At 40.7% G+C, this 27,306-nt stretch overlaps 1 protein-coding gene across 1 annotated transcript in view; it reads left to right on the forward strand.

Annotated features, from left to right (window-relative positions):
• Positions 1-27,306, forward strand: part of LOC150094912 (arylsulfatase B-like) — a 135,702-nt gene that overhangs the window by 47,931 nt on the left and 60,465 nt on the right. Inside the window, exon 9 of the mRNA XM_090411149.1 lies at positions 12,321-12,325. Coding sequence (XP_090267275.1) covers positions 12,321-12,325 — 5 coding nt within the window. The remainder of the gene's footprint in view (positions 1-12,320; positions 12,326-27,306) is intronic.

A 27,306-nucleotide genomic window follows, 5' to 3' on the forward strand; every position in this document is an offset into this window, starting at 1 on the left:
TTTAAAAAAATTAAAATGACAGTTTACTTATTACGTTTAAGTCCTTAACCCCTATAACTCTGCTGATTTAATGTATCGACTTAAGTCCGACCGAGTTACGTCGTACTGGATGGAACGGAACTCGGACTTAAGTCGAGGAATGACTGTACTGTTATCATCATTTTTTTTTCTGTGAATTTGTTTGATCTCAGTTCAACCGAGCGCTTCAAAAAGTGCATACTCTGCTAAATTCACAAGCGAATTGAAGAATTCTATTGATAACTGATATGAAATTAGTATCGTGTAGGATTTATATTTTAACCAAAGGTGACGCAGGGAGAATGCATTATCAGTAAACTGGCCAATTTCTGATTGTTAGAGGTACGATATTTTCATGGTAAACAAAAATGTTTTCATATATTTCTTGGTTCTGGTGGTTAAAATGGTTAAACGCACTCCGACCTATAAACTGCAGTTCAGTTCAGCCGTGGTTGGAAAACAGATACGTTAACCCACCTGGCAAACCCAAGTGGATAAAAAATTAGACTTAATGCCCCCCCCCTCTTCAATTTGAAAGCATTAAAGTGAGAAAGGAATCGATAGTTTTCCTTAAATTTTCCTCCAAAGATTTTAAATGATCTTATTAAGGAAATTTTGAGTTTACATCATTACGACCAAAAAGACTTTTTAATAATTTGTGAGTTCAACAAACTTCATCATCGGCCTGTAGAGTAAGATAGACTGAGAGTCAGCAGATAGTAGGAGAGGAAATAAAGATAGAGTGCATAGTAGTAGGGTAGGTAATAGAGGCCTCAGTTGACCTGTTTTAGCTGTTTGCCCCCCAGGGGCGATTCTAAAACGGTCGTTGATTTTTCACTTTAGAAGAAAAAGGAAAAATCCTAAAAAGGAAACATGGAACAAAAACGTGAAGTACAGAGAAAATAAAACTATATAGAAAGAACTGGAAAACCAAAAAAAAGGTGGGGGGAAAAGGGTCTGGCCTAAGTGATGCAGCTCTCAAGAAGCTGCACCGCCTCGCTGTAGACCTTCGCTGCTCAGGTTCTCAGGCCCTCCCCCACATGTTGGAACTAGAGAGCTATTGCTGTGGACAGGAAACCATGGGATGGTTATTGTGACTGTCGCTTTTTGTGGGCAGTCATTATTCTTTTAGCCACCTCACTTCCCTTGGCCATGTCTAATTTGGAGAGAGCTATGAAGAACGTTGATGCCGCCTCCTCGTCTATGTCCATGGCTACCTGTACTTGCTCAGGGGTGATTTGGCTGATGTCTTCAACAAATAAGTCACCCCATTTTGCACTAACTACGTTTGGACCATATTTCCCAGTGAGGAGGAGCTCAGGTACCCCTATTCTCATTATTGCGTCTTGAAATTTTCCTGCCACCCCAGGGATACCTTTAACTAGATGCTTTAGAGTCTCCCCTGCTTTTGCATGAGGAGTCTCCAATTCTTCTGTTTCTGCTGGTTTTATTTTTTTCATCTCTTTTTCCTCTGGACTCAGAGGTCTTTTGAAGGGGGTGCTGCTTGCCTCCATGTTTTCTGTTTTATTTACTTTTCCTTCTGCAGTGATTTCATCATGTGACACAGCTTGTTTATTGGCTGTTTCTCGCTTCTTCTCTTTCTTGGGTGTGCAGGCTATGGTTTCTGTGGCGGCTGCCTTTTCTTCTATAGCCGTTATTTTGCCGTATGCCTCGTTTATAGTTGGAAAATCCGTGTTTCCCGACTCTTGTTCTGTAGTAGCTGTAGGCTTCTCTACTGAGGAGACTGTGACTGGTATAATAGCACCTCCCATTTTCTGCATGCGTTCTTGATGGGCAGGTGTTAACTTTGTGGTCTTTGGACCCGCATTTGAGGCAAGCCATGAGACATTTGTCCAGTGAGTGACTTGTCGTTAGGCAGTTTTTGCATGTCAGTTTTGGGCAGTTCGCTCCCAGATGGTCGAAGGATCCACATCGGAAGCATTGCTTCTTAACGCCAGGGTTGTTTACCATTACCCTAGCGGATCCGATGTTGACGAAGTTTGGAACCGCTGTTTTCATCTCGAGCGAGATGTTTACTTCCCCCGACTTCCATTGGGGGTTGTCTGCATCGTTTAAGATTTGTATGTTTCGAACAACACCCCATTTCCCAAACACTTCGTGGATTATTTTTTCATCACATTGTATATATTCCAAGGGAAATCTGGAGATTTTGAGCAGTTTGATAATGCTCCCCACCATGAACGGAAAAATTTCCTTTCCGTTTCATTGAAAGCCTTTGAGCAACTTGTCCCTAGTCTCTGTGCTCCTAACTACAACCTGGTATCTGCCATTACCGAAAGGAGTGAATCCAAATATCTGGTCCGCACCGACGCAGTCAATCAGGGCTTTAGCCAAAAGTCGGGGTCTCAGATCAGCGTCAGTCTCGATGCCGAGAGTCCGCGTGCGCGGCAAAACATTGGCCATAGCTGGCGAGGGGGGCCTAGCTATTCCTACCCCCAAGTGTTTATTATTGCCCCGGTCCGGGGTTTAGGAAGATCTGTAAATCTCCGTTAAATATATCGTGAGGCCCGATGGGACTCGTACCGATATCAACGGTTATGAACAGATGCTCAGTTTGTTTCACGAAAAAACGCGAACTATACTACATCTAAGCCAAAAGGCCGAGAAGCGATCGACATCAACGTAAGAAGCGTCAACGAAAGAAGTGGCTAACCATACTACAGAAATGATCCTGTGAAGTTATTCGAAATTACTTCGATATTTTTCAGATTGCTGGTTGTTTGAGAATTACAGCATAAGCAAATACAATACCCTTCCGTTATCCGCGGTCAACCCCGGTCCGAAAATATTAAATCGAAAATTCCAGAAAAAAAATTATAATTACATCGGCAAAGTAATATTAGATCCAACATTATTTCAAAGCCGAATGTTTGTAGAAACTATGAAATTTTCGTGAGTTGACCTCAGAGCTCACGAGAATACAATCCTCTGCATTCCACGAGTTGCTTTAGCTACTAAGTCAAGTACGTAGTGCAACTCGGGGAAGTCGATAATTGTATTCTCGTAAGCTCTCACGTCAATTTACGAAGATTTCATTACAAACATTCAGCTATGAAATAATGTTGGGTCTAATATCCACTTTGTGTGTTTAATTTTACATCGTTGAAATGAAGCTGCGTCTCTTCCTTTTAGTAATAGTCAATTCGGCTGATCCCAGAGGTAGTGCAACACCAGGCAACTCGTTGCAAAGGTGGGGAAAGCTACGCGTCGCAGCCTTCAGGAAATCTGGAATAGCAGGAATTGCGCGTCGTTCTGAGTAGTTCTCGGTTATCAGATCGACTAACTGTCGCGGTATCCGCAGTGCTTGTGTCAAGACTTGTTTTTTTTACTTAAGAATGGTCCCAAAGTGCAAGAGTATTGATGCTGGCAATTCGGGCCAAAGAGAAGCCTAAAAACAAACAAAAAAAAACTTGTGCTGAGGTTGGTAAGATTCAATTCACATTCAGATAACTTTGTTACAACATGTTGTTATAATTATTCTATTTTATGATTAGTTACTTTGTTAGTCTCTTACTGTGCCTAATTTATAAATTAAACTTTATCATATGTATGTATGTATCTATAGCAGCGGCGAATGCTGGTCTTGAATTTCATGCTTGCTCTTGTTATCATTCAGGGAGTGAGAGGTGATTGAAGTCTGATTAGCGGAATAATGAATTACTGTCCATTTAAAACTATATATTTAGAAATTTATGTACATTTAATCATACAAATGCAACATTTATTTTACAAATGATATTCTATCTTTTTCAATTTAGCTGCTTGAATACAAATTCTACCCTACTGTTCTTCTTTAAGAACTAGTCAATAACACCGTCATAAAAAACTGGTTGTAACTTAATTTTCCCAAGCAACACGCACACTTGTAAAGGCTGGCTGAAGCTCACTGGCTAAAGCTACGTTGACTGTGCATGGCCTGTGTTTAAGCAACAGAGTGAGACGACGTGAAATGGCTATGCGCGCGCATGAAATCACAGTGCTGCTGCGAGGACCTGGAAGTTCCTACAACCCAGCAAGCCAAGGTAGTATTGACTAGACGAGCAAGCATCGACCTTCGATACACAACGCAAAGCTCAATTATTGCGGCGCAAGCTTAAAACGTCGTCTGTCTACAAAAATAAAAGCTTAAGTGGAATGCTTATAAATGGATACATTTATTAACAAATAAACAGTACTTCTTTCTCAAGTATTGAGCTTGCGCAGCAAGCATGGAGAATTCGCCACTGATGTGTAGGAAAAAACACAGTGTATATAAGGTGCGGTACTATCCACGGATAAGGAGATTTTTCGTTTTCATTAGCCTAGCCATGGACAAGTCCTTCGACGATCTCAATTTTCAGGAACTTTTGACGCTATTCAGGGAATTAGGCAACTTGCTACATAAAAAATGGCCAGATAAAATCGGAGCACACCAGATCCTTGAAGCGGAGACAGAGGATACCCATCCCTCTAAACTTCCTCACCCTTCACATGACAACGCCTGCGAGCCAGCAATAACAACTGAAGACATCTCTCCTTCAAACTCCAGTAGCTTTCAGGAAGTTAAACGGAAGAAGAGAAAGAAAAAATCCCCTGCAACAGATCCTGAAATAATACCTCAGACGTCGGAAACTACAGCTCCAATGGATACATCAGCGCTAGCTGATGAAAGAACAGGGACATTGACACAGCCCAAAGAGAGGATTCCGCCAGTAATCTTGAGAGCTAAAGAAAACTGGTCGTCACTTGCAGAGACGATGAAGAACAATAACATCAAGTTCTCATCAGCTAAAAACACCGATGATGGAGTCCGCATACAGCCCGAAGGAGAAACTGACTACCGCCAGCTCACCAGACTTATGGATGAACAGAAAGTCCCATATCACACCTACCAACTAAAAAGCGAAAAAAACCTTAAGGTAGTCATCAGAGGTCTGGCAGAAACCATAACAACTGATGAAATAGCTACTGACCTCAGATCACAAGGTCTTGAACCAATTAAGATCTCGCGCATGTACCGCGCAGACAAGCGCCCCATGCCTCTGGTCTTGGTAGAAATTAGTAAAGACCACAGAGCAATCTACGACCTTACTATAGTCTGCAACTTAGTCATCAAGACCGAACCACTCAGAAGAAAGGCATCCGCCGGTCAATGCCACCGCTGCCAAAAATTTGGGCATGCACAAAAGTTATGTAAAGCAGATTACAAGTGTGTAAAGAGTGGTGACAACCATCCCTCGCACACTTGCACAAAATCATCGTCTACACCTGCTAAATGTGCGAATTGTGGCGGCCCCCATACAGCAAATTTTAAAGGCTGCTCAATTCACCCATCTAACCTACAGAAGACAAGAGCGGCGTTGGCTCCGCCCACTGAGATTCAAGACACGAAACCTTCGCCGGAAGTCACAGTGCGGAGTGTTCCCGCCGATAAAACATACGCTTCTGCGGTCTCTCCGCGGATTTTACCCGTAGCCTCGACAGCTTACAGAAAATCTGCACAGATTCTTGCTGCCTCACTAGGGGAGATGCTAATAGCCTTTAGCAAGATGAACCCCAGCCAAGCCGACACTAAGAAATTCCTCAGGAATACTCAAGTCATCTTCTCCATGATCACCCAATGACATGCTCTCCTGCATCTCGATGCTGATATCCCAGATATGTCCACATTGCTTCGTAACACTACCGCTACTTTTTCACCTAAGCAGCTTTTCATTCCAAGCAACTCATTCAGGAGTTTTCTAAGCGCCCGAAAGCTGCACTACCTTTCGGCTCAGGCGCTTCCGCATTGCCCTAATCAGGGTGAGCCGAGTGCTCGCTAACCTTTAAAATAAGTCTTTTTCATACCGATGACGGGATCAGAATCCACGGGATTGACATCCATCAAGCCACAGAAGTTAACACGGATAAGGAGGAACTACAGCAAGTCAATGAAGATTCATATGTTATGTCTGTTAACTGCGCATGCAGAACATCAATAATGATGAAATGCTAACAGTTACTTATATAAAGTAATATAAATAAATAAAGTTCACTAGATCCAATATATTTATGATAATTATATATTACAGTAAAGTTTTTTTTTTCAAATGCTATTAGAACACCATTTACAAATGCACATTAATTAGCAATAAATAAAATATAATTATTTTGCTTACTTTGGTTTAGGACTGCCACTGCACTATTTCCTCGTTTTCGCTTCTCGGCATTTTGGCTTAGATCAGTGTGTAGTTCATTTTTGTGAACTTTCCCCATAAGTGATTAGCAAATTGTTTAGCTAAGTGCAAATTAAATTATAGTATATAGTATATATAGTATATATATATATAGTACATATATATATATATAGTATATATATATATATATATATAGTATATATATATATACTATATATATAGTATATATAGTATATATATAGTATATATATATAGTATGTTAGCTCAGTTATTATCGGTATAGTATATATATAGTATATATATATATATATAGTATGTTAGCTCAGTTATTATCGGCAAAGCGTCTCATAGAGGCACTTGATAATAAACTACAGCAGCAGATACGGAATAAACCCCAGACTGGGGCAAGAATAACACACTCGGTGGTGGGAATAGCTTAGCCCCCCCCCCCCCCTCACCAGCATGGCTTTCCCGCGTACGCGGACCCTTGGAATCGAAGTGGAAGCTGATCTACGACCTCGATGTTTGGCCAAAGCCTTCATCGAAAGCGTCGGCGCTGACCAGATTTTTGGGTTTACTCCCTTTGGTGGTGGCCGCTTCCAAGTAGTAGTAAGGAGTGAGCAAACAAGAGACAAACTACTTGCAGGATTCGAATGTAATGGAAAAACAATAGTTCCATTTTTGGTAGGGAGCATTACCAAATTACTTAGAATCCCCAGATTCCCTTTAGAATATAGAATATATTGAAACGGATGTAAAGATCATCCACGAAATATTCGGGAAATGGGGTGTTATACACAAGGTGGAAGTCCTAAATGACGCAGAAAACCCCAAATGGAAGTGGGGTGAGGTCCACATCTCCCTCGAGATGAAAACGCCCGTTCCCAACTTCATTATTATTGGATCCGCCAGAGTAATGACAAATTACCCTGGTGTAAAAAAACAATGTTTTAGATGTGGTGCTTTCACTCACCTTGGGGCGGACTGTCCTAGAGTGAAATGTAAAAACTGCCTCAAAGCAGGCCACAACCAAGAAAACTGTGAGTCAGCTTGCCTGAAATGTGGGGTAATTGACTACAAAGTGGACACATGCCCATCCAGAACCCTTGCTGAGAGGATGGGTGGTGCAATCACGCCAGCAACTCCACCAAGCAATGGAAATGACACATCACAGGAAGCTTCTCTTCCTTTCGAGGCTGCTCCTGATATAACAGAAATCCATACCTCCACGTCTAAGAAACACCGAAAGGGGAAAAAAACTTCCACAAGCAGTAAAATCCAACAAGAAGAAACAGTCGCTATTGAAACCATCAATACCAATATAGATACTAATACAGATGATATAGATAGGGAAGAAGGAAAGATGGAGGTGAACATCAACACCTCCAAACGGCCATTAAGCCCACAGGAAGAAGAGTTGGTAACGCCCAAAACAGCAAAAGTATCTGAGACTGCTCACCCAGAAGTCCCTCACGCGAAAGCAGGGGAGACTCTCAGCCATCTCATCAGAGGTATCCCAAGGATGGCGGAAAATTCAAACAAGCGATAAAAAAATAGGAGAACCTGAACTCCTCCTCACAGGAGAATATGAATCTGACATCGTCAGTGCAAAATGGGGTGATATTTTCGTTGATGACATTAGCAAAATCACCCCTGAGCAAGTAGAGGTAGCCCAGGATTTAGACGAGGAGGCAGCTTCGGCGTTCTTCATAGCACTCTGCAAACTAGACATGGCCAAGGGAAGTGAGGTGGCCAAAAGAATAATAACTGCCCACAACAAAAGAAAGACACAGTAACCACCTTGTGGGGTTTCTGTACACAGCTTCACCGGTTTCAGCTATCGCAGGTAGGGGAGGACCTGAGAACCCGAGCGGCGAAGGCTTACAGCGAGGCGGTGCAGTTCCTAGTGAGCTGCATCACTCGGGCCAGATCCTTCCTCCACCTCTAAGTTTAACTTTCAATTTTTGCTTTTCTGTGTACTTTTTTGTTTTTGTTTTGTTACATGTTTCCTTTTTATTATTTTTCCTTTTTTTGTAAAGTGAAAAACCAACGACCGTTTTAGAAACGCCCCTGGGGGGCAAACTGCTAAAACAGGTCAACTGAGGCCTCTTTAACCTACCCTACCACTATGCACTCTATCTTTATTTCCTCTCCTACTATCTGCTGACTCTCAGCCTATCTTACTCTACAGGCCGATGATGAAGATTTGTTTAACTCACAAATTATTTTTTTCGTTTTGGCTTTTGGCTTAGATCAAGTGTGTAGTATAGTTCGCGTTTTTTCGTGAAACAAACTGAGCATCTGTTCATAACCGTTGATATCGGTACGAGTCCCATCGGGCCTCACGATATATTTAACGGTTAACGGAGATTTACAGATCTTCCTAAACCTCGGACCGGGGCAATAATAAACACTTGGGGTGGGAATAGCAAGGCCCCCCTCGCCAGTTATGGCCAATGTTTTGCCGCGCACGCGGACTCTCGGCATCGAGACTGACGCTGATCTGAGACCCCGACTTTTGGCTAAAGCCCTGATTGACTGCGTCGGTGCGGACCAGACATTTGGATTCACTCCTTTCGGTAATGGCAGATACCAAGTGTAGTTAGGAGCGCCGAGACTAGGGACAAGTTGCTCAAAGGCTTTCAATGTAAAGGAAAGGAAATTTTTCCGTTCATGGTGGGGAGCATTATCAAACTGTTAAAAATCTCCAGATTCCCCTAGGAATATATACAATGCGATGAAAAAATAATCCACGAAGTGTTTGGGAAATGGGGTGTTGTTCGACACATACAAATCTTAAACGATGCAGACAATCCCCAATGGAAGTCGGGGGAAGTAAACATGCGGTTCCAAACTTCGTCAGCATCGGATCCGCTAGGGTAATGGTAAACTACCCTGGCGTTAAGAAGCAATGCTTCCGATGTGGATCCTTCGACCATCTAGGAGCGAACTGCCCAAAACTGACATGAAAAAACTGCTTAACGACAAGTCATTCACTGGACAAATGTCTCATGGCTTGCCTCAAATGCGGGTCCAAAGACCACAAAGTTAACACCTGCCTATCAAGAACGCATGCAGAAAGGATGGGAGGTGCTATATACCAGTCACAGTCTCCTCAGTAGAGAAGCCTACAGCTACTACAGAACAAGAGTCGGGAAACACGGATTTTCCAACTATAAACGAGGCATACGGCAAAATAACGGCTATAGAAGAAAAGGCAGCCGCCACAGAAACCATAGCCTGCACACCCAAGAAAGAGAAGAAGCGAGAAACAGCCAATAAACAAGCTGTGTCACATGATGAAATCACTGCAGAAGGAAAAGTAAATAAAACAGAAAACATGGAGGCAAGCAGCGCCCCCTTCAAAAGACCTCTGAGTCCAGAGGAAAAAGAGATTAAAAAAATAAAACCAGCAGAAACAGAAGAATTGGAGACTCCTCATGCAAAAGCAGGGGAGACTCTAAAGCATCTAGTTAAAGGTATCCCAGGGGTGGCAGGAAAATTTCAAGACGCAATAGTGAGAATAGGGGAACCTGCGCTCCTCCTCACTGGGAAATATGGTCCAAACGTAGTTAGTGCAAAATGAGGTGACATATTTGTTGAAGACATCAGCCAAATCACCCCTGAGCAAGTACCGCTAGCCATGGACATAGACGAGGAGGTGGCATCGGCGTTCTTCATAGCTCTCTCCAAATTAGACATGGCCAAGGGAAGTGAGGTGGCTAAAAGAATAATGACTGCCCACAAAAAGCGACAGTCACAATAACCATCCCATGGTTTCCTGTCCACAGCAATAGCTCTCTAGTTCCAACAGGTGGGGGAGGGACTGAGAACCTTAGCGGCGAAGGCCTACAGCGAGGCGGTGCAGCTTCTTGAGAGCAGCATCACTTAGGCTAGATCCTTTTTCCCCCATCTTTTTTTTTGGTTTCCAGTTCTTTCTATATAGTTTTATTTTCTCTGTACTTCATGTTTTTGTTTTTGTTCCATGTTTCCTTTTTCTTCTAAAGTGAAAAATCAACGACCGTTTTAGAATCGCCCCTGGGGGGCAAACAGCTAAAACAGGTCAACTGAGGCCTCTTTTACCTACCCTACTACTATGCACTCTATCTTTATTTCCTCTCCTACTATCTGCTGACTCTCAGTCTATCTTACTCTACAGGCCGATGATGAAGATTTGTTGAACTCACAAATTATTATGTTTTCGTTATTTAGGGATCGCTTCTCGTCCTTTTGGCTGAGAGCAAAGTAAGTCAAAGTGCACAGTGCCCCTGGCATTTTGAAGTATCTGTTAATTGTCGCTTGACATCAGGACGCGTCCCGTAGGGTCACGTGATCTTAAGCGACGAGCAACCCATACAGTAAACCCCGGACTAGGGCAGAAATAAACACTTGGGGGTGGGGATAGGTCTAGGCCCCCCTTCTCCAGGAGAATGTCGAAGTTAGCAAGGGATTTAACCGTCCGGTTTACCCTGAATAAACCTGTGAGCCCAGAATTATTAGCGGATGTTATTATTAACGTCATAGAACTCGAGCACGTAAGAAACATCAACTGCTGGGATTATGCAAAAGGGCTCTATGAAGTGACAGTCAAGTTCCATCTTTCTAAAGAAAAACTGATCACTGAGGGCATTGACATTGATTGATCTTGAAGGTGAACATTTCCATCCCACTGCACTCGATCCATATGGCATAAAGTACGTACGTATACCTGAAGAAGTTACCCGCAAAGATAACGGATGACATCCTCAAATCGTCTTTCCAGCAATACGGAACGGTAGAGGCCGTCGGCAGGACGACTCTAAAAAAATATCCCAACATCGAACTCGGAGACAAGGTCTACTTAAAAATCAAAATGAAAAAGATCGTACCCAATTTTGTAAATAAATATACAGGGTTACTCTGTCATGGCCAACTACTCAGGCATGACCAAATTGTGTTTGCGTTGCCGAGGAGAAGGCCACACAGCAAGGGATTGTCCCCTCAACAGATGCGGCAACTGCACCGCAATCGGACACTCACAGCCTATATATATATATATGTTCTGAACCGTGCTCTCGCTGCGGAGAAAAAGAACATAGAAAATATCAATGTCCAAAGGACAGTATGTCAACCATAGTTAGAGAAGACTTCCCACCGCTACCCACTAAGGAATCGGCTACCCAACCGGGAACCCCCCCCCTCCACCTACAACAGTTTCCAAGTCTAGTGAAAAGACATCCGCTCCAGTAGAGTCTGATGACAAGCTTCAGGCAGAGGCAACAGTCCCCAATCAAAGCCAACCTCCAAAAGATTGGTTTCCTGATAGTGAGGAATCCTCCAACGAAGATACCGAGGAAGACTAGCCCCAAGGATCATCACCAGTCTTAGAGACGTCTCACTCAAAACCCCCTAAACAACTATGTTATGAGTCCTCAAGTGATGAAGATATGCCCTCTGACGACAACAATGGAAAGCAAACGCTAAAAACATCAGGGAAGCGCCCAGGTAGCCTAAAAGAAAATGAGGGGAAAAAAACCAAACAGGAGATGGCAACCAGTATAGAAGAGCCAAAAGAGAAGTCCACAGAATTTGCAGAAACCTTTTTAGCCTTTGAACATGCAGGAGAACTGGATGAGCTAATAAAAATAGCAGGGCAGCCCGTCCTTTTCACTACTGACACAAAGACCCTGAGCTTCAGATGGGGACCCACCATCATCCCCAACATTAAAGAAATAACAATGGATCAGCTGGAAAATATCCCAAGTCTGAATAAAGAAGCGAAAATAAGGCTTCATAAAAAGATCATCGGGTTGATAGGCGAGAGGGAAGAAGAATTATGGGAAGCAATCTGGCGCAACCAAAAGACAAGGAGGATTTACGAGGCAAAAAAGAAAAAAGCGGAAAAAAAGAAGTAATCAATCTCCTTCAAAGTATTAACAGCCACTGGTTAAACTATTGAGATGGCGGCCATCCTGCCGGGCCATAGCAGGGCCCAAGATCTCAACCTCCCCGACCCCAACTTAACTACCCAAAACCCTTCTCCTGATAGCGCAGAAGTCTCACATTGTGAGAACTCCTGCGTGGTCAGGAGACGGCTTCTATTAGTATATTAGTATATTAATATTAAGTTTACATCTAATGATATAGGCCAAGTAAGTACTTTTACTGAGGCAACTAATTAAAACTAATTAATGTTAGATAAAATTCATGATAGGAAACAACTAGCTGGTAAACGGCTACCACAGAAGGAGGTTTCTACTCCTTCTGGGAAGCTGAGTTAGGAAAATTACCAGGAATACGTAGACATTTATTGTCTTCAAAGATTACCCTCCAAAGTCGGGCTTTTTAGCCCGCATACATAAATGATGACGGGTAACACCGTGTACACTCTTAAAGTGATCGGTACTCGACTGTTCTGTTCTTAACCGTTAATATCGGTACGAGTCCCATCGGGTTTCACGATATTTAACAGGAAATTTACAGAACTTCCTAAACCCCGGACTGGGGAGATATCAAACACTTGGTGGTGGGAATAGTTAGGCTCCCCCCATCTGATCATGCCCTCCATTCTGCCGCGTGTGCGTACCTTCGGAATTAAGGTTGACACCACAATAACGGCAAGGGCGATGGCGAAAGCTATCATAGACTGCGTCGGCGCAGAAAACATTTTTGGATTTACCCCTTATGGGGGAGGAAGATACCAGGTAGTGACCAAAAATATATGGAGACCAGAGAAAAGCTTCTCCAATAGTTTGACTGTGGTAAAGTAAAAGTATCTCCCTTCATGGCTGGGAGCATCCTGAGAACCCGTAAGATACCACGATTTCCCCTAGAATATGCAGAGAACAACGATATAATTCACAGCGTATTCTCTAAGTGGGGAGTTGTACGGGAAATCCAGGTTCACAATGACGCAGACAATCCTGAGTGGAAGTCAGGGGAGGTAACCATCTCTCTTGAAATGAGGACCGAAGTTCCTAACTTTGTCCTCATAGAATCTGCCCGGGTAATGGTAAATTGACCAAGGCGTCAAAAAGCAATGCTTTAGATGTGGTGCCGTCAATCATCTTGGGGCAGATTGCCCTCGCATTAAATGCGAGAACTGCCTAAAAATTGGCCACAACCACGAAAAATGTGAGGCAGCTTGTTTGAAATGTGGGGTCACTGACCACAAAGTCGACACCTGCCCATCCAGAACCCTCGCAGAGAGGATGGGTGGTGCAATTACATCAGCAACAAAACCAAGTAATGAAAAGGTCACAACACAGGACGAGTTTCCGCCTCTTGTGGCCACTCCTGATCATGCTGCCATGTCTAAGACAACGAAAAGGTCCCGTAAGGGAGGGAAACCTACCAGAATTGCAGAGACCAGCAATATGATCAAAACAGAAGAGACTGACAATGCAGAAACCACCATGGTAACTCCCACGGACGAAAGCGGAGCTACCACTGCCAATATAGACATCGCCAATTCAGATACAGTAGAAGAAGCTGAAGTAGAGATGGAGACGAACACCAAAACTTCCAAACGGCCATTAAGTCCGCAGGAAGAAGAGCTGACAAATCTCAAAACAGCAAAAGTATCTGAAACCGAACACCCAGAAGTCCCTCATGCAAAAGCAGGGGAGACTCTAAAACATCTCCTTAGAGGTATGCCCGGGGTGACAGAAAAGTTTAAAGAGGCAATAGATAAAGTAGGAGAACCTGAACTCCTCCTCACAGGGAAATATGGACCCGACATCGTCAGCGCAAAATGGGGTGACATCTTCGTTGATGACATCAGCAAAATCACCCCTGAGCAAGTAGAGGTATCCCAGGATTTAGACGAGGAGGTAGCTTCGGCGTTCTACATAGCTCTCTGCAAACTAGACATGACCAAGGGAAGTGAGATGGCCAAAAGTATCATAACAGCCCACAACAAAAGAAAGGAACAGTAACCACCTTGTAGATTTCTGTACTCAGCTTCACTGTTTTTTAGCCTCCACAGGTGGGGGAGGACCTGAGAACCCGAGCAGTGAAGGCTTACAGCGAGGCGGTGCAGTTCCTTGTGAGCTGCATCACTCGGGCCAGATCCTTCCTCCACCTCTAAGTTTACCTTTCCATTCCTTCTCCAGATTTATTCTCTCTTTGTTTTGTTACATGTTTCCTTTTTAGGATATTTCCTTTTTTTTTAAGTGAAAAATCAACGACCGTTTTAGAAGCGCCCCTGGGGGGCGAACAGCTAAAACAGGTCAGCTGAGGCCTCTTTTACCTACTCTACCACTATGCACTCTATCTTTATTTCCTCTCCTGCTATCTGCTGACTCTCAACCTATATTACTCTACAGGCCAATGATGAAGTTTGTTGAACTCACAAAATATATATATACTCACGGATCCTTAGGGCACTGTAGATGTAAATATACCAAAAGGTATATGTAGCATAAGGAAGAGAAATTTACATATAGATTTTTCTGGGTGTTGCGGCTTTTCTTCTTTCTGCGATTTCGAAAAACTACTGAGTGTGTGGAGGGGTGGTAGGCAATTTCGGAGAATTAAATTAGAAAAACCCGGGTTTTTTTTCTCAGTAATATATATATATATAAACATATATATTATATTATATTATTATATTATATAGGGTGGGGAAAGGTGAAAGGGTTGATTTTTTATATAGGGAGGGGGAAGGGGAAAAGGGGGCTGACGGGGTGCGGTCCGTTTCGACTATTCTTGGTCGTCATCTGAACACATTGGGAAAGTGGATGTATATATATAGGAAGGCCGTGAGGTTAATCGGCCGTGAGATACGCTGATTAATACCCTTGGAGGGTAATCGATGGCATTGCTGTAGCCAATGAAGTCCTAACTGAGGCTCGGCGATTGCTGTTACCTTCCTGCCATGATCAGAGCTTTAATAGCTCAATAACACCTTATCCCTACACTGTTCTCTACAGATAACGGGGAAGATGAAAAGCATTCTTGCTTCGCCCCTTTAAGCCAGTCCTTATAAGGACCGTATAGGAATTTGAAGTGAGTTAATCAACCGTGAGATGCGGTGATTAATTCCCTTCGAGGGTAATGGATGGCAATGCTGTAGCCAATGAAGTCCTAACTGAGACTCGGCTGTTGCTGTTACCGCGTGGGACGCAGAGATGCGAGAGTTTGAGTTCGCTCCTTTAAGGCTTTTGCCTTAAGAGAGCAAAATTGACCCCCCCCCCCACCGGGTACAAACCCAAGAGAGCAAAACTCAGCGTCCAGTGGGTAATAGCAACAGCCGAGACTCAGTTAGAACTTCATTGGCTACAGCATTGCCATCCATTACCCTCTCTCGACTTCTATAATATAATATATTATATAATATAATAGATCTTTTTTCCCCTTTTTATATATATATATATATATATATATTTATTGCTAATTATTGTGAATTTGTAAGTGGTGTTCCAATAGCAATTGAAAAATCTTTACTGTAACATGTAATTATCATAAATATATTGGAACTAACCATCTTCATTTATTTATATTACTTTATAGAAGTAACAGTTAGCATTTCGCCATTATTGATATTCTTCATGCGCAGTTAACAGACATAATATATGAATCTTCATTGACTTGCAGTAGTTCCTCCTTATCCGCAGTATCCTCCTTATCCGTGGATAGTACCGCACCTTATATACACTGTGTTTTTTCCTATACATCAGTGGCGAATTCTCCATGCTTGCTGCGCAAGCTCATTACTTGAGAAAGAAGTAATATTTATTTGTTAATAAATGTCTTGAAGAAGAGAGACCGGAAGGATTGCAGTAATTATCGTGGAATCTCTCTGCTCAGCCTGCCTGGGAAAGCGTATGCTGGGGGCTTGGAAAGATGGTGCAGGTGCATATTTGAGTCAAAGTTCCAGGAAGAACAATGTGGCTTTCGTTCTGGTAGAAGCACAACTGACCAAATCTTCACTTTAAGGCAAGTCTTTGAGAAATCTTGGGAATATGCCAAGAATGTCTACACATGTTTTGTGGACTTGGAGAAGGCATATGACCAGGTTCCTCGGGATAAGCTTTGGAAAGTAGTACAGGAATATGGAGTGGATGGTCAACTATTAGCTGCCATCAAGTCCCTGTATGAATGCCCAGAGTTTTGTAGCACAAAGTTTGAACTTTTCACAGTTTCCGTTGGCCTGGATTGATAGGCACAGCCGAGGCAGTGAGTGTGTAAAAATTGGAAGATGTAGCATTGGACGTCTGCTTTTTTGCAGATGACCTAGTTCTGCTTAGCTCTTCCACAGATGACCTCCAGCGGACCCTGGATAGGGTCCGCTGGAGGTCATCGGACCCTGGATAGGTTTGTAGCTGTTTGTGCAGACGCAGGAATGAAGATCAGTGTGGCCAAAACTGAAACATTTGTGTTCTCACGACAACCATCCCTGTGCACTCTACATGTAAGTGGATTTGGTATTCAACCAAGGTATTTAAACTTCTCCACCTACCCCAGTGAGGCAGGTGGAGAAGTTTAAATACCTTGGGTCCATATTCACGAATGATGGAAAATGGAACGTAGAGCTAGATACTCGAATTGGCTTGGCAAGCTCAATATTGCGGGAGCTTGGCCGTTCGGTAGTATTGAAGCGGAAGTTAAGCCAGAAGGCAAAGCTGGCTGTCTTCAATACAGTCTATGTCCCCACCCTCACCTATGGTCATGAGAGTTGGGTAATGACCGAAAGAATGCGGACACGAATTCAAGCGGCTGAAATGAGGTTCCTTCCAGGGGTTGCGGGGCCACGACAGAGTAAGAAGCTCTGCAATTCGGGAAACCCTGAATACTCAACCGCTGCTTCTCCGTGTTGAGAGATCACAGTTACGTTGGTACGGGCACCTGGTCAGAATGCCACAAGAGAGGCTCCCTGAGCAGGCCCTCTCTGCCAAGCCAGAGGGTGGGAGGCCACGTGGAAGGCCAAGCACTTGCTGGATAGATTATATCCAAAACCTTGGATGGACAAGTTTGGGAATCCCACCAGAACACATGAGCTTGGTGGCAAAGGATCGTGACCATTGGAAGTTCCACTTGCAGCTGTTGCCCCCTCAACCCAATTAGGAAAGGTGGGCCTTGAAGATGTATGTATGTAATAAATGCATCCATTTATAAGCATTCCATTTAAGCTTTTATTTTTGTAGATAGAAGATGTCTTAAGCTTGCTCGCCAATAATTGAGCTTTGCGTTGTGTATCGAAAGCCGATGCTTGCTCGTCTAGTCAATATTACATTAGCTTGCTGGGTTGTAGGAACTTCCAGGTCCTCGCAGCAGCACTGTGATTTCATGCGCGCGCATAGCCATTTCACGTCGTCTCACTCTGTTGCTTAAACCGCAGGCCATACACAGTCAACGTTGCTCTAGCCAGTGAGCTTCAGTGCTTGGGTAAATTAAGTTACAGCCAGTTTTTTATGACGGTGTTATTGACCAGTTCATAAAGAAGAACCGTAGGGTAGAATTTGTATTCAAGCAGCTAAATTGAAAAAGATAGAATATCATTTGTAAAATGAATGTTGTTTTTGTATGATTAAATGTACATAAATTTCTAAATATATAGTTTTAAATGGACAGTAATTCATTATTCCGCTAATCAGACTTCAATCACCTCTCACTCCCTGAATGATAACAAGAGCAAGCATGAAATTCAAGACCAGCATTCGCCGCTGCCATAGATACATACATACCTCTGATAAAGTTTAATTTATAAATTAGGCACAGTAAGAGATTAGCAAAGTAACTAATCATAAAATAGAATAATTATAACAACATATTGTAACAAAGTTATCTGAATGTGAATTGAATCTTACCAACCTCAGCACAAGTTTTTTTTTTTTTTTTTTAGACTTCTCTTTGGCATATCCGAATTGCCACCATCACTACTCTGACACTTTGGGACCATTCTTAAGTAAAAAAAAAAGTCTTGACACAAGCACTGCGGATACCGCGACAGTTAGTCGATCTGATAACCGAGAACTACTCAGAACGGCGCACAATTCCTGCTATTCCAGATTTTCTGCAAGGCTACTCTGAGCTCGTAGCTTTCTCCACCTTTGCAACGAGTTGCCCTTATGTTGGACTACCTCTGGGATCAGCCGAATTGTCTATTAGTAAAAGGAAGAGCCGCAGCTTCATTTCAGCTAAGTAAAATTAAACACACAAAGTGGATATTAGACCATTATTATTTCAAAGCTGAATGTTTGTAATGGAATCTTCGTAAGTTGACATGAGAGCTTACGAGAATACAATTATCGACATCCCCGAGTTGCACTACGTGCCTGACTTAAGTAGCTAAAGCAACTCGGCGAATGCCGAGGATTGTATTCTCGTAAGCCCTCAGGTCCACTCACGAAAATTTCAGTTTCTACAAACATTCGGCTTGGAAACAATGTTGGATCTAATCTCTGCTTTTCCGATGTAATTATTATTTTTTTTCTAGAATTTTCCATTTCATATTTTCGGACCTGGGTTGACCGCGGATAAGGGAAGACTACTGTATTTGCTTATCCTGCAATTCTCAAACTACCAGCAATCTGAAAAATATCGAAGTGATTTTGAATAACTTCGATATCAAAAAGTCTTTTTGTCCTAATGATGTAAACTCAAAATTTCCTTAAAAGATCATTTCAAATGTTTGGAGGAAAACTTAAGGAAAATTATCGGTTCCTTTCTCACTTTAATACTTTCAAAATGAAGGGTGGGGAGCATTAAGACTAATTTTTTATCCACTTGGTTTTGCCAGGTGGGTTAACGTATCTGTTTTCCAACCGCGGCTGAACTGAACTGCAGTTTATTGGTCGGAGTGCGTTTAACCATTTTAACCACCAGAACCACGAAATATATGAAAACATTTTTGTTTACCATGAAAATATCGCACCTCTTATCAATCAGAAATTGGCCAGTTTACTGATAATGCATTCTCCCTGCGTCACCTTTGGTTAAAATATAAATCCTACACGATACTGATTTCATATCAGTTATCGATAAAATTCTTCAATTCGCCTGTGAATTTAGCAGAGTATGCACTTTTTGAAGCGCTCGGTTGAACTGAGATCAAACAAATTCACAGAAAAAAAAAATGATGATAACAGTACAGTCATTCCTCGACTTAAGTCCGAGTTCCGTTCCATCCAGTACGACGTAACTCGGTCGGACTTAAGTCGATACATTAGATGAACAGAGTTATAGGGGTTAAGGACTTAAACGTAATATGTATGCTGTCATTTTAATTTTTTTAAAACACCTTATAAAACTGTACTGTGCGTTACTGCACTATAAAACAGGAGAAATCACCCAAATATTCCTCCACAATCACATCTTCATTACCTTCCCTATGTGAAGGACCAGGTGGCTTCGGGTCTTCTGGTGTAGCCTTTTTTTTTTTTTTTTGATGAAATGTCCAATGTGTTTTGCTTATTTCTCTTCATCTTTTCATAAATTTGTTTATAGCAATCAAACGCATCATTTACTTTCGTTTCTACTGATAAGTAGTGTTCAGCATTAGGGTCCATGTCTTCAGCCATTTTGAGAACATCGCTAACTCCAAAGAACATTTCTGCAAGACCTTCACTGTAAATTGTTGAACTACCTCTTTTTGTTTCTCTTCTCCCTTGTCTTTTCTCGTTCTTCCTCTTGCGCAACACCTTATTCTTCCAGTCCAACCAATTATTCGTTGGTCAACTCTTCAGGGGAACTTTCTATGAGTTGAATTATGTTCTCATCATTCGGACTTAAGTCGATACATTAAATGAACAGAGTTATAGGGGTTAAGGACTTAAACGTAATAAGTATACTGTCATTTTACTTTTTTTAAAACACCTTATAAAACTGTACTGTGCGTTACTGCACTATAAAACAGGAGAAATCACCCAAATATTCCTCCACAATCACATCTTCATTACCTTCACTATGTGAAGAACCAGGTGGCTTTCGTTTCTATTGATAAGTAGTGTTCAGCATTGGAGTTGATGTCTTCAGCCATTTTGAGAACATCGCTAACTCCAAAGAACATTTCTGCAAGATCTTCATTGTAAATTGTTTAACTACCTCTTTTTTTTCTCTTTTCACTCTTCCTTTTCTCGTTTTTCCTCTTCTGCAACAGTTGTTCCTCCAGTTCGACCAATCCTTCGTTAGCCAACTCTTCAGGGGCACTTCCTATGAGTTGAATTATGTCGTCATCATTCATTTCGAGATTCAGATTGTTTGCTAGGCCCACTGTTTCTTCACTCAATTCACAAAGGTCTTCATTTCTTCAAAACTTCCAAAATTGTGCACAAACCTTTTTAATGTCTTTTTGCATATGCACTCATACATTCAGAGGTCACTTTGTCACAAGCCACAGCAATATTTTTAATAGCATGAAAATATTGAAAGCTTTTCAGTATTGCATGAGAGTCTGATCATTTCTTTCAGAGGCATAAATGGCTTGTGAAAAAGTTCTCCGTAGATAATAAGCCTTAACACTTTGATTCCCAAGCTGAAAATTGGAATTTCGTGTGGTGGCCAAATTTTTTTTATTTTTTAATTTAGTTAGCGACGTCCACGCGATAACGCATGATCGGCCGTTTGGTGATAACTCGCATCGCGCGCGATATCGCGTGTTTGGCAATGAACATGTTAAACACTGCTGCAAGAACTCCCTTATCCACCGGTTGGATCAATGAAGTAGTGTTTGGAGAGAGAAACATGAACTTGAACTGCTTGAAGATCATAGATATAAGACGGATGACCTGGAGCAATATCTAAAATTAATAGAATTTTAACTTCTACATTTTCTTTCACTCAATACTTTCAATTTCACTCACATAAGTTGATTAAGGCATCCTGAAACAATTTTTGAGTCATCCACGACTTCTTATTGCTCCCATAATGAATTGGAAGATGCTTCTTAATGTTTGTGAAGGCTCGTGGATTCTCACTGTGCCATATCACATCTTTCGATTTGTATGCACTCACATTATCTCCTCCTCCCCGTTAATAGAATCGTAATACGGTTTTTATGAGCTTTGAAATCAGACTCAGATTTTAGGTTTTTCGGATGAAAGTCCTCTCGGACATTTTTTTTTTCGACACAAAGAGGTCTCATCCATATTAAATATTTGCTGGGAAAATAATTTTCCTCCGAAATAAATTTATCCAATTTCTCCACAAACGTTTTGGCAGCCTTCTCATCGGCACTTGCAGATTACCTACATTTTCGCCTGATGCAGCACAAAACATCTTAAATCTCATGAACCGACGGCGAGAAGCGTTGAATTCGAAGTCGTAATCGGGTCCCACTTTCTCTTTCAATATGTCGTAAAGACTTAGTGCCTTATCGGTTTTGGTTATAGTGCTACGGGGCATGCTCGTTTGGTTCAGGTTCACTATCCATGACGCAATAACTTTTCCATATCACTGATAGGACCATTTCGTTGTTTCGCCACTATCGTCGATTTAATGGAAGCAGATCCTTTCACAGTCTCTACCATTTTATCCTTATTTTTCAAAATTGTCAGCTCTGTATAATGAGAACATCTGAAGTCATGTGCAATCACACGGACTGGCCTACCAGCTTCATGTTACTTTATAATTGGCAACTTCGTTTCAAGATCAATTGGTCTCTTTTTCTGTGATTCCTCACTAGGTTTATTGATTGGGCGTGTAGGGGCGACGTCGCACAAAATATCGCGAAATATTTAACGGTAAATACACAAATAGCCTATTTTTCTAACACAAAGCCAACAGAGGGAACTGTTAAAGACACGTGCCGACTGTCGAGGGAGGTTGCTGTTGCCACTGCGCATTATGCATTGTTGCTAAATAGAAACCTTTCTACCTTACGTTCGTTTGTGTCCTGTTCGAAGGTATAGTCGAAAATGTTATTTATTTCCTTACGGAATCAAGGACGTATCTTCGAAAGGAAGTAACTCGAACGGGCGTAAGTCGAGGGATGACTGCATATCAGCAGTTAGATTAACCGCTGAGATAAACTGACTGTCGGATCTAAAATATAAGATCGACTTTCTTTCCTATGCTTATTATAGGGTAATGTTGGGAAATACAAAATCACTTAATGTCTTTTACTGATCGATAAATGACTGCATTTTATAAGAATTTTATTTCGTTTGTTTAAAAACTTACAGTACTTCTTCTATGCTTCTGGAATTTTACATTTCAAAAGAATATTACAGTTATTTAGTTGCGTATATCTTGCATTCTTTTTAATTTGTGTGTTTGTTAACATGCACAGCAGGACATATGAAAGTCGGCAATTTTACATTATAGAAATAATAACAGCAAACGATAAAATTACATTTTTTTGAAATTATTTGCTTAAATATTAATAAAAACTCTTTCACTGTGAATATACTAGCAGTAACACTCAAGCAAAGTAAAATTTATCAGGGCATTTTATTTTAACATATTCGTTTCCAACATTTTTTTTTTTTACAAAACGTTATGAAGACACACTGATGGAGAGTCTTATCTACATTTCTAGCGAAAAATTGAGCACTTTAGGTCCATAATTATTGATATTCGTCCATCCAGGTTGTTAGGAAGAAATTATGCAGAATAGGATTTGAGCGAGGATCATTAAATGAATTTAGGGGAGCTACTGAAACTTTCTTGTATTCTTTCAGAGGTTTTTTCATAGATTTTACGATCTGTTTTTAAAAAAAAAACTAAAATAAAATAAAAATCGGAGAAGAACAAATCACAATTGTTTTTATGAATCAATTCTGTTTACCGAAAATGTGAACAAATAAATGAAGCAATTATACATTAGGAATCTTATATTGCAAATTATTTATAAATTAATTAAAAAAAAAAGAAAAAAAATAAAACATTAAAAAAGAACAGCGTGGAGAGGATTTCTGTAAAAATGTGACGAACAAAAAGATGATGAGAAGAACGGGTCAGAAGGGTGGCAAGAAGGAAAACAAAATTAGATTATCAGAGAAGATTAGTGAGGGAACCTGATGGATTCATGAAATTCAGAAATGGCTTTCGTTAAAATCCTGGAAAACTGGTTAAGGTCTCGATTCAGGAATATAGAGGAAGATAATACACCATAGAGAGAGAGGACATATGGTTGGATTAATTTGAAGATCATCTTATAAATCTACTTCCATTTTATAAGTTACAAGGAATTAGATGCATGTGAAGAATTTGACAGGACGCCTTATGGTTATTGTACAAATTCGAGAAATGGCAACAGATACGCTGGTTGCATGAACAAAATTGTAGCTGATTTGATACGTGGAGGAACAGAATCCAACAACGTGAAGGTCACCATCAGGATGTTACGAGATCTGTCCTTGAGATTTTACTGTTTATTTAGTTTATATTTTTGTGATGCTGTGGATAATTTGAAGGAAGAACAATCCCGTGAGGAGTGACTCTAATATATTATGAGCAGAGACAAAAATTAACTTTTCCTAGTATAGTTTTACATTTTAGATTGAGGAGATCGCAAATTATGCATTCTATTGATGGGGCTTAACTAGATTTGTAACCAATTGGGTTTGGTTTGAAATGTTAGTTTCTTTATTTTCTGGAAAAAAAATGTAACGAGTAAATTCTTTTTTAGAATGTACTTGAAGATAGAATCGACATATTGTTATTAGTCAATTTTCTTACAATTATAGTTTCTATTGTATTTATCGATTTTTCTTTATGTTTATTAATCTGAAGAATTGTTGAAGTGAAAAATTAAACTCTTTTCAAAAAGATATAAACTCTATAATTTCCACTTATTTTCAAATGAATCTAAGTTACAACTTGGTCTCATACAAACTTGGAAGAGTTTAGACCTTTAAAAAACGTAAGAGGGTTTTTTTTCCCTACAAAACCGAAACATAAGACTGAAGAAAAACCCAACTGTATGGTCACCTATAAGGTGCGCACATTATAAGTGATCATGGGTTCGTTTTCCCTACCTCTACTGGCAAATAATTAATACATCATGGTCAACTATATCATTGTCATATTCTGCGGGGAGGGGATTATGTGTGCTGTATTTTGGTTTGTACGGGACGTCCAGGAAGGGGGTTAAAATGTGAATAACTTTTTTTTTATTATTACTCTTTTTCTGTTTTCAGGTATTGATAAATTAATCACGGAAAAGTTCAAAACCAATAACGAACGAAAATCGCGCGATTTTATTTTTAAAATTAGCATTCGATTGTAACTCAAATATTCACTTAATGGTGCTTAATTGGCTATCAAGTTCTGCAGATCTGATAGCTCCCGATTTCTTCCTACGGAGCTACCTGAAGGAAAAGGTGTATGCGAACAAATCCCAGAGAATCCAACAGCTAAAGGAACGGAGAAGTCAAACTTTTCAACACAACTATTCCATGGAAATCCAGCACCAAATATTTAGGTATTCAACTAGACAACTACTCAACTTTAACTCTCACATCGACTATGCCTGCAGCAAGGCAAACTCCACAATTATGCAACTTTACTCTCTTCTCAACCGAAGAAGCCGTGTCAGCACAGAAAACAAACTACAGATCTACAAAACAATCATTAGACCACATTAAGTTATGGATCACCGGCTTGGGGTCACACCCCTCCTAGCAACATCAAAAAGCTACAGGTCATCCAGAACAAATGTCTCCGTATGATATTCAATGCTCCGTGGTTTGTCAGGAATACTCTCCTCCACGGAGACGCTCCCATTCCTGATATTCACATGTTTCTCCCTGATACTGCCACTACATATTTCACCAAAGCAGCTAATCTTTCCAATCAGCTCATTCGAGAGTCTTCTAACTACGATGAAAAAACGATAGATGGAAACACAAGCGTCGAAAGCGACTTTGCTCATCGGTACAGACGCTCTCACCCTGCCCTAAAATGGGTGAGCCAGATGCTCGATAAATTCTCATTAATTTAAGCCATTTTCATAGAGATGAAGGGATAATAATCCGTGGGATTGAGGTCCATCAAGCCACAGAAGTTATCAGTTATCATTTATCATATATATATATTTGTTTAACTTAATATTATTTTTGTATTTTCTTTTCTTATTGTTCTACCTTAAGTATATTTTTTCTCACCTGGGATCTACAGATATTTATTTGATTAAAGACTGCGCCTCTGAAATTCCCCTATAGGCAAAACAAAGTTTTTATACCATAGTAGATCAAATAATCACTTATATCCTATTTTAGCCAAGGTTTTGCAGTCATGGCAAAATTTACTCTTAAATGACTACTAATCATTTCGGTTTCCGCTATCAGGTCCGAAATAATTTTTTTTTTTTTTTGAATCAGTGCATTGCAAAAAGATTCAATTAGACACTATTTTTATCAACAATAACAATAAGTTTAATTTCTGATCAAATAATTATACATATCACTTGAAATCACAAGATTCATTTATAAAAATTAATAATTCTTAGTCTTTCTCAATCACTCAACTTGGTTTTTAGCATAATCTTTCGCACTTACTTAGCTAGACTTTCAAACAGCATACTTTATATTACAACTATCAGGAAGTTATACACATAACATGAATTCGTTAGGTGCGCTTGACATTCCTAATTTAGCATCAATCAAAATACAACATACATGTTTACAAATATATCTCTCAGAATCTCATTCCTTTCAAACACTTAATCATTATCTAGGCAATAATATTTATACAATCCACCTCATTGAGTATCAAACATTCCAATGATATGATAGCAAGAACATACTCTATCATAAAATTCAATCATAAGTACACATATAATCAATTAAAGAAATTTCAATAGCTCAATATTTTCTCCAAGGGAAATTAACTGCGCTCATCTTTCACTCATTTGCGATTTCACACATTTACGAGAAATATTAACACTCTAAATACTATCTCCTTAAACTAGACAATTTAGCAGTGCGATAGGGAATTCTTTCTTAATTCACAAACAATAAATGAATATGTAAACTCACATGGGTCTCTTCCTATCTTGTATGTGTCTTCCGTCCTTCTTTCCTTATTCCGGTTCTTGAGTGGGGTTTCTCTCCTCCGTTCCGTGTTTTGGAATTCTCCTCGAAGCGTTACATGCCCGATAAATAGTCGCGGCAGCTGGCGGGATATAGGGTAGGCTTTTCCGGCGTCTTGAACTGCCCGGCGAAGGATCTCTGCATAGATCAGGTTGTGCGCTTACTCGACCTCAGGACCAATACGGCAAGATTTCTCCTTAACTAATCGCCTCCGGATATCTTCGGCTGTGACTGGAATGACTATCAGTGGACGGGTCTCTCTGTCTACCCCACCGGAACTTACAGCACCAAGATACTTTGTTTCTGTTTGCCAGGGGATTTTGGTGTTGAATAGATAAAGGTCCCCCTTGGGAGTTGCCAATCTTCTGGTGAAAAGTATCGCTATGCTCTTTTGGGGATTCACTTGTATTCTCCATTTGGAGAACCATTGTTCTAGTTTTAGTAGGTTTTCTTGCAGTTTTTTAGTAACGAGATGTGATTGTAGAATCTGGCAAGTACTGCTGTGTCATCCGCGCGGAATGCTAAGATGGATAACATTGGGTTGTGTGGGATGTCTGCCATATATATCAAGAATAAGATCGGTGCCAGGAGGGAACCTTGGGGAACTCCTGCAGAGATCCGTCGCTGACTTGAAACTGTTCCGTTTATTTTGACTTGTATGTGTCAGTGTCTTGGAGGTATAATTTAATTAGGTGGACGATTCTTGATGGTATGCCTGCTGAGATCAGTTTGTGTAGTAATCCGAAGTGCCATATCTTATCAAAAGCTTTTTCTATGTCGAGGAAAACTCCTCCTCCTCCTCCAGTGTGCTTGTGCCAATTGTAGACGGTGGTGATGTACTCAATTATCCTATGAATTTGTTGAGTAGTACTGTGATGTTGTCGAAAGCTAAATTGTTCCTTTGGAAGGATATTTAACTCATTTACTGAGGCTTGGAGTTTGGATAGGATGATTGTTTCGGCAATTTTGCCTAAGTGTGAGATTAGGCTAATGGGTTGATAGCTTTCAGGCAGGTGTGGATCTTTACCTGGTTTATGCACTGGGACCACATCTGCGACTTTCCAATAGCTGGGGAAATAGTTAAATCGGAACATGGCATTGATTATGGTGGTGAAATGTACGATAGCTCTTTGGGGAAGCAGTTTAATTATTCTATT

The sequence above is a fragment of the Typopeltis vanoorti genome, chromosome 21 (genome assembly GCF_054136105.1).
Source record: "Typopeltis vanoorti isolate ZY-2024b chromosome 21, IOZ_Tvanoo_1.0, whole genome shotgun sequence".
Taxonomy (NCBI): domain Eukaryota; kingdom Metazoa; phylum Arthropoda; class Arachnida; order Uropygi; family Thelyphonidae; genus Typopeltis; species Typopeltis vanoorti.